The sequence below is a fragment of the Oratosquilla oratoria genome, chromosome 27 (assembly GCF_046742065.1).
Source record: "Oratosquilla oratoria isolate Oo_2021 chromosome 27, ASM4674206v1, whole genome shotgun sequence".
NCBI lineage: Eukaryota > Metazoa > Arthropoda > Malacostraca > Stomatopoda > Squillidae > Oratosquilla > Oratosquilla oratoria.
In genome coordinates, this window is record NC_134803.1 from 39587534 (window position 1) to 39595033 (window position 7500).

Sequence of the window (7500 nt, forward strand, 5' to 3'; positions counted from 1 at the left end):
CGAGGAACCAAGATAAGAGGGGAAACAAATGGTTGGTTAATAGGAGTGGAGTGGTATGGGAGAGGGTGCGTGCTTTGGCTACCTCTATTATAAGGAGGGGAAAAAAATCCTTTGGTATATAGATAGTCGGACAATTGGCCCGTGCGCGGGCTTCCAATAGGAACACGTGTATTTAACTTCTGGCCACAAAAAAAGTGGCCCCCCATCATCTGCCACCAAAGAGTGGTGGGTCCGAAGCGGCCCATACTGGAAGAAAAATGAAAAGACTTTTCCGACCACGCCGCGGACAAATTCTCAACAGCGACAATGGCCGTCGGGCGGTCTGATAGACACAAAGGAAACAGGGAAGAGAAAGAGCGGAGAGAGGGAGAGAGTAGGATGAAGGGAAGAGAGAAAGAGTAGGGTAAGAGGGTAGGGTAAGAGGGTAGGGTAAGAGGGTAGGGTAAGAGGGTAGGGTAAGAGGGTAGGGTAAGAGGGTAGGGTAAGAGGGTAGGGTAAGAGGGTAGGGTAAAAGGGTAGGGTGAGGGGGAAGGTTGAGAGGGAAGGAGATAGGGTGATGGGTTAGGAAGATTGGGTTAGGGAGATGAGGTTTGTGTGATTGGGTTAGGGTGAGGGAGTAGGGTGAGGGAGTAGGGTGAGAGTAGAGTGATGGGGTAGGATGGCGATGCAAGGTGACGAGGTATGTCGTCGGAATAGGGTGAAAAGGTAAGGAAATTGGAGGAGGAGTGGGAGGTGGGAGGAGGAGGAGGAGCTGAAAGGGTGAATGTATGATGAATGTGGAGACGAAGGAAGGGAAGGAAGGAAAGGAAGGGAAGGGAAGGGAAGGGAAGGGAAGGGAAGGGAAGGGAAGTGAGGAAAGGGAGGGAAGGGAGAGTAGGAGTGGGTAAAAAGAGGGAGAATAGAAAGTGCGCAGGTGAGTAAAAGAGTAAGAGAAAACGAATTAGAGAGGAAGGAGGAAGAGGGGGAGGAGGAAGAGGGGGAGGAGGAAGAGGCGGAGGAGGAAGTGAAGGAGGAGGAAGAGAAGGAGGAGGAAGAGAAGGAGGAGGAAGAAGGGGAGGAGGAAGAAGGGGAGGAGGAAGGGGAGGAGGAAGGGGAGGAGGAAGAAGGGGAGGAGGAAGAGGTGGAGGAGGAAGAGGCGGAGGGGGAAGAGGGGGAGGAGGAAAAGGGGGAGGAGGAGGAGGGGAAGGAGGAAGCTGGGGAGAAGTAAGGTGAGAAGGAAGAAGTGGAGGAGAAATAAGGTAAGAAGGAAGAAGTGGAGGAGGAAGAAGGGAGGAGAATGTGGAGGAGGAAGAAGTGAAGGAGAAAGAAGGGGAGAAGGAAGAAGGGGAGAAGGAAGAAGGGGAGCAGGAAGAAGGGGAGGAGGAAGAAGGGGAGGAGGAAGAGGGGAGGAGGATGAGGGGAGGAGGATGAGGGGAGGAGAAAGAGGGGAGGAGGAAGAAGGGGGAAGGAGGAGGAAGAAGGTGGAAGGAAGAGGGGAAGGAGGAAGCGAGGGAGGAAGATAAAGGGGAATGTGAGGAGTAAAATTGAGGGAAAGGCGAAGATGCGGACAAAACATGCGGACGTTGGTGGAAGCAGAAAGAGAACGAGAGCGGAATGAAAATGGAGGGAAGGAATGAGAGTGGATAAGTGGAGTGGCGAGTGGAGTGGGAAGCCTGCAATTAGCCCTCACTCCCCCCCCTCCCCCCAGTCCCTCTCCACGTATCGATTACATCAAACTAAACATCGAGCGAACGACAGCACTCTGCTACGCTCGACCCACCCACAGCTGTCACCTCAACCACCACCACAACCTCAACCTCCTCCTCCTCCTCAACCTCCACCTCCTCCTCCTCCTCCTCCACCTCTACCTCTTTCTCCTCCTCCTCCTCCTCCACCTCTACCTCCTTCTTCTCCTCCTCTTCCTCCTCCTCCTCCTTCTTCTATTGCTCCTCCTATTCCTCCTCCTCTTCCTCCTCCTCTTCCTCTTCCTCCTCTTCCTCTTCCTCCACCTCCTCTTCCTCCTCCTCCTCCTCTTTCACCTCTTCCTCCCCTCTTCCTCCCCTCTTCCTCCCCCTCTTCCTCTTCCTCTTCCTCTTCTTCCTCCTCCTCCTCTTCCTATGGTAATGGTTCCATATGAGATTTCTTGGTAATCCTCGAGACACTCCGTGCGTGGTATACATACACACATAAATGTATACATGCCTTCTTCCCCAAGATTTATAATTCCCCTCGGGAATCGCTCCATTTCCTTGTGGGATTCTGATCATGTCTTGAGGTATTCATTCTTATTAGGGATTTCTACATTTTTCAGACGATTTTATTCAGCCAAGAGAGAGAAAGAGACATGCACCCCCCCCCCACCCCCCCCCCCACCCCCCCATCCCCCGGGGCAGTACCCGAGACGATTCAATGGGCCTCACCAGATTAAAACACTGCGGTGAGATATAGGGACTGTACTGCCCCTCAGGGGAGAGGCCGGTCCTGTAATGGACCATTAAGGTTGAAAACACACACACACACACACACACACACACACACACACACACACACACACACACACACACACACACACACACACACACACGTCACTCTCGATAAAAAATAAATAAATAAATAAATAAAAAAAGAGGAGTGACGTCCGACAGGGATCATCTCGGTTACCTGAAGACAACAAGAGACGCGACGCACCGTTTGTTGCCCCCGATCATCGGCGAAATGCAACACCATAAGTCTCTTCGGCGTCTTTGGCATCAGTCAGATAGACGAACACACGGAGACAGACAGACAGACAGACAGACACACACACACACACACACACACACACACACACACACACACACACACACACACACACACACACACACACACACACACACACACACACACACGCACGCACGCACGCACACACACACGCGCACAATAGGTTTGATTAATTGGAGAATAGGAGACGGGACCCAACGAGCTTTGCTTCTTTTCTGTATATTGCAATTGGGTAAGTACAATTAAGTAAATACAATTAGCTAAACAAACACATACACACAAACACATGCACACCAACACACGCACACACACATGCACACATACGCGCGCGCGCGCACACACACACACACACACACACACACACACACACACACACACACACACACACACACACACACACACACACACACATAGTGTTCAAGAGAAAGTGTTGAGGAACTTGCTTCACCAGCTATATATATTCACCTAAGAGGGCCACCTGTAGGACCATCGATCATTCGGGGTCAGTGCAACAACAACAACAATAACAACAACAACAGGTGAAAGGTAGTCGCCCGGCCTACTGCACTCTCGTCCTCGAAAGTCAGCTCGAGTAGCTCCTCCAGTTGACAAGGACACAAGAACCCAAGACTCGAGGAGAAAGTAATAGACCATAAGACCTACACTAGGCAGCTCCATGTCCCTTACCACCTGTCATCCCTACCCATAAAGTTATCTCATCATCTCTTAAAACAGTTAATTGTTTCAACGACCAATAAATGGTTTGTAAATCTATTCAATTCGTTAACGACTGTTGGTAAACCTGTTCTTGCCACTCCTAACCCAGTGATCATTCCAGTTCAGCCTCCAGCCTCAATCTGTGGTGAAACTGTGACACCTAATCCTCCGGCCTCCGCCAATTCCAATTCGAGTTTCGGAGTTCCCTTCAGGTGACTGCGAGCTGTCATTACGACTTCTTCAATAAAAAAGAATAAATATATCACTAGGGAACTAAAAAAAGACACTGAATGACACAGCTACAGCACTCTACTTCTGGAGTCAGCGAAAGCTTAGGACGGAAACACCGGTGAAGCGAGACTGAAGCCAACAAGGCATTCGATGATAAATCACCAGTTTAATTCCAAACCATGGGTCGGTCGACCCGGGCAGCCGCGAACTCACCTGCACAGACTTCGGAATCCGGTGGACATGCATGCACACACATCGTAGTATCCTGTTTGAGCGATGGGCGGGGGTCGGCGGTACATTGTGCCTCAGCTCAGCTCTGCTCAGCTCAGCTCTGCTCTGCTCTGCTCTGCTCTGCTCTCTGTATCTCCTGCCCACTACTGTAGTGAGACACTGAGCGGACCCCTCTTTGGAATGACCGTGGGATCTCCTCTGGTCATCAGATGCGGGAACAGGGCGAGTCGGTTCTATTCTGTTCTGTTCTTTTCCGTTCTACGCCGCGCCCCGCCACGTGGAAGACGACGAGCGAGTGGAACGGCGAAGGGGAAGCATCACGAAGCGACCTTCATCTCACAACACAATGTCTTCAAGACGGTTCCGTGAACACAAACACAAACACGCCCATGCCTGGGTCACGGGAGCACTCTGCGCCTGCGAAGAAGCGATTTCGCAAACGTTGACATCAGCAATCAGACCCCACGCGGCTCTTCACCTCTTCCACTTCGATAGAGCACCCACCCCGGGGGTCCCCCGCGGCGCCCCCCGCCCCCCGCGGTCGAGAGGCACACGGACACGCGTACTTCCACGCACGCGCGCACCCACGCACGTGCACGAGCCCCATGCACTCGACGCAGGGAAGACCCAGGGAGAAATGAGTCATGCACACTGTTCATGGCGACACGGCGGTGATGGGCACGTTCGGGGGGTGGCTGGCAGGGGAGGAGAAGAGGAGGAGAAAGAGGAGGTGGAGGAAGAAGAGGTGGTAGTGGTGGTGCAGATGGAGGAGGAAGGAGAATGAAAGGACAAGAACAATAGACGGTAGTAAACAGTGGTTGAGTGGCTGATTGAGTGACTGAGTAAACGAGTGAGTCAGCCAGCCGGCCATCCATCCAGACAGCCAGCCATCCAGCCAGCCAGCACTGTGTAGAGTAAGCGCTTGCGTGCGCGCCTGCCCATGGCTCTCCGTGTCTGTCCCTGCAACGCGCATGCGTGCTTGTGTGTGTGTGTGTGTGTGTGTGTGTGTGTGTGTGTGTGTGTGTGTGTGTGTGTGTGTGTGTGTGTGTGTGTGTGTGTGTGTGTGTGTGTGTGTGTGTGTGTGTGTGTGTGTGTGTGTGTGTGTGTGTGTCTGTCTGTCTGTGTATGTGTGTGTCTGTGTATGTGAGTGTGTGTCTGTGTATGTGTGTGTCTGTGTGAGTGTCTGTGTGTGTGTGTCTGTCTGTCTGTCTGTGTATGTGTGTGTCTGTGTATGTGAGTGTGTGTCTGTGTATGTGAGTGTCTGTGTAGTGTATGTGAGTGTGTGTCTGTATAGTGTATGTGAGTGTCTGTATGTGTGTGTGTGTGTGTGTGTGTGTGTGTGTGTGTGTGTGTGTGTGTGTGTGTGTGAGTGTGTGTGAGTGTGTGTGAGTGTGCAAGAGAAAGAAAGGAGAGAAAGAAAGGAAAGAGAGTAAGGATAAAAAGAAAAGGAAAGGATGGAGAGAAAAGGAGAGAGAAAGGAAGTAGAAAAAGGAAGGAAAGGAGAGATAGGAGAGAAAGGAGAGAAAGAAAAAAGAGAGGAAGAAAAGGAGAGAGAGGAAGAAGCGAGATAAAGAAGAGACAAAGAGAAAAGAGAAATGGGAGAAAGGAGAGAGGAGAAAGGGGAGAAAGGAGAGAGGAGAAAGGAAAGAGGAGAGAGAAAGAAGAGAAGAAATAGAGAGGAGAAAGGAGAGAGAGAGAGATTGAGGAGAAAAAGAGGGATGACGAAAGGGAGACACTAAAGGTAAAACCAAACTGTATCAACGAACTGGCAAGATATACTGAGCCCTGTAGGGTGGGTGGGTGAGACCTGTGGCAGAAGGAGGGGGGAGAGGGGGAAGAGGAGGGAGGGGGGAGGGGGGGAGCGTAAAAGTCGTGTCTTCACCAGGTGAAGGGAACGAGTTGGGTTACGAGGAGCAAGAGGGAGAGTTGGAGGAGGAGGAGGAGGAGGAGGAGGAAGAGGAGGAGATGGAGGAGATGGAAGAGGTTCCACTGGAAAGGAGTAGGAGTAGGAGTGCCTGTGGAAGACAGATCTTGCCTGCTTTCACTACACAGTTCCTCAAGGACGGAGGTTCCTGATTATATCAAAATGTAATGGTGATAGTAAGCGTAGTTATAGCAGTAGCAGCAGCAGCAGCAGCAACAGTAGTAGTAGTAGTAATAGTAGTAGTGTTGTTGGTGTTGTTGGTGTTGTTGGTGTTGTTGTTGGTGTTGTTGGTGTTGTTGGTGTTGGTGTTGTTGGTGTTGGTGTTGTTGGTGTTGTTGGTGTTGTTGGTGTTGTTGGTGTTGTTGTTGGTGGTGTTGTTGGTGTTGTTGGTGTTGTTGGTGTTGTTGTTGGTGGTGGTGTTGGTGGTGGTGTTGGTGGTGGTGTTGGTGGTGGTGTTGGTGGTGGTGGTGGTGGTGGTGGCGGTAGTAGTAGTAGTAGTAGTAGTAGCTGTGGTGGTGGTGGTGGTGGTGGTGGTGGTGGTGGTGGTGGTGGTGGTGGTGGTGGTGGTAGCAAGAGGTGTAGGAGAAGGATGAACACGGAGGAGTTGGAGGAGGAGGAGGAGGAGGAGAGGAGGAGGAAGAGGAGGAGAGGAGGAGAGGAGGAGGAGGAGGAGAGGAGGAGGAGGAGGAGAGGAGGAGGAGGAGGAGGGGAGGAGGAGAGGAGGAGGAGGAGGAGAGGAGGAGGAAGAGGAGGAGAGGAGGAGGAGGAGGAGGAGGAGAAGGAGGAGGAGAAGGAGGAGGAGGAGGAGGAGGGGAGGACGGCAGAGGAGGAGGAGGAGATGGAGGAAGGAGGGGGAGGAAGGAGGAGTGAGGGGGAGGAAGGAAGGGGAGGGGGAGAAGAAGGTTGCAGGGGGTGATTGAGGAAATGGAACAAGATATGGAGAACGTGGAGGAGATGGAGGAGGAGGAGGAGGTGAAGTAAGAGATGGAGGAGATAGAAGAGACGGAAAAAGAAAAATAGGAATAGAAGAAGAAGTAGAAGTATTGGTGGTAGTGGTGGTGGTGGTGGTAGGTGGAGGAAATGGAGTGGGAGAAGTTGGAAGAAGTTGAAGAAGGAGAAGGTGGACAGAAGTTTGAGAAGAAGGTAGAAGAAAAGAGGAGATGGAGCAAGAGAAGGCGGAGAAGAAGGTGAGTGAAAATGTGGAGAAGTAGATGTAGAAGGTAAAAGAAAGGGTGGAGGAGGAGAGGGTGGAGGAGGAAGGGTGAAGGAGAAGGTGGAGGAGAGGGTGGAGAAGGTGGAGGAAAAGGGGGAGGAGAGGGTGGAGAAGGTGGAGGAAAAGGGGGAGCAGAAGGTGGAGCAGGAGGTGGAGCAGGAGAAAGTGGAGCAGAAGGTGGAGCAGAAGGTGGAGCAGGGAGCAGGAGAAGGTGAAGCAGGTGGAGCAGAAGGTGAAACAAGTGGAGCAGAGGGTGGAGGAGGAAAAGGTGGAAGTAAAGGAGGAGAAGGTGGAGGTGAAGGAGGAGAAGGTGAAGGAAAAGGTGGAGGAGAAGGTGGAGGAAGTGGAGAAGATGGAGGAAGGCGAAGAAGAAGGTGGAGGAGGAGAATGTGGCATCACCAGCGGGCAAGTGGAGGAGAGAGTGTAGTGGGGAAGGAGGGGAGCG

General features: G+C 52.0%; 1 protein-coding gene across 3 annotated transcripts in view; it reads right to left on the minus strand.

Moving 5' to 3' along the window:
* LOC143039982 (uncharacterized) overlaps nt 1-7500 on the minus strand; it is a 448187-nt gene that overhangs the window by 344851 nt on the left and 95836 nt on the right. The window contains exon 1 of one of the 3 annotated variants that reach the window (XR_012967682.1): nt 3901-4309. The exons of 1 other annotated variant lie outside the window; for it this stretch is intronic. Coding sequence is in view for 1 of the 2 variants with exons in the window: in XM_076210487.1 (XP_076066602.1) it covers nt 3901-3986 (86 nt within the window). In the remaining variant the exon portion in view is untranslated. Of the gene's footprint in view, nt 1-3900; nt 4311-7500 lie in introns of those variants that run through there. One more of the 3 variants, XM_076210487.1, reaches the window with a different exon arrangement.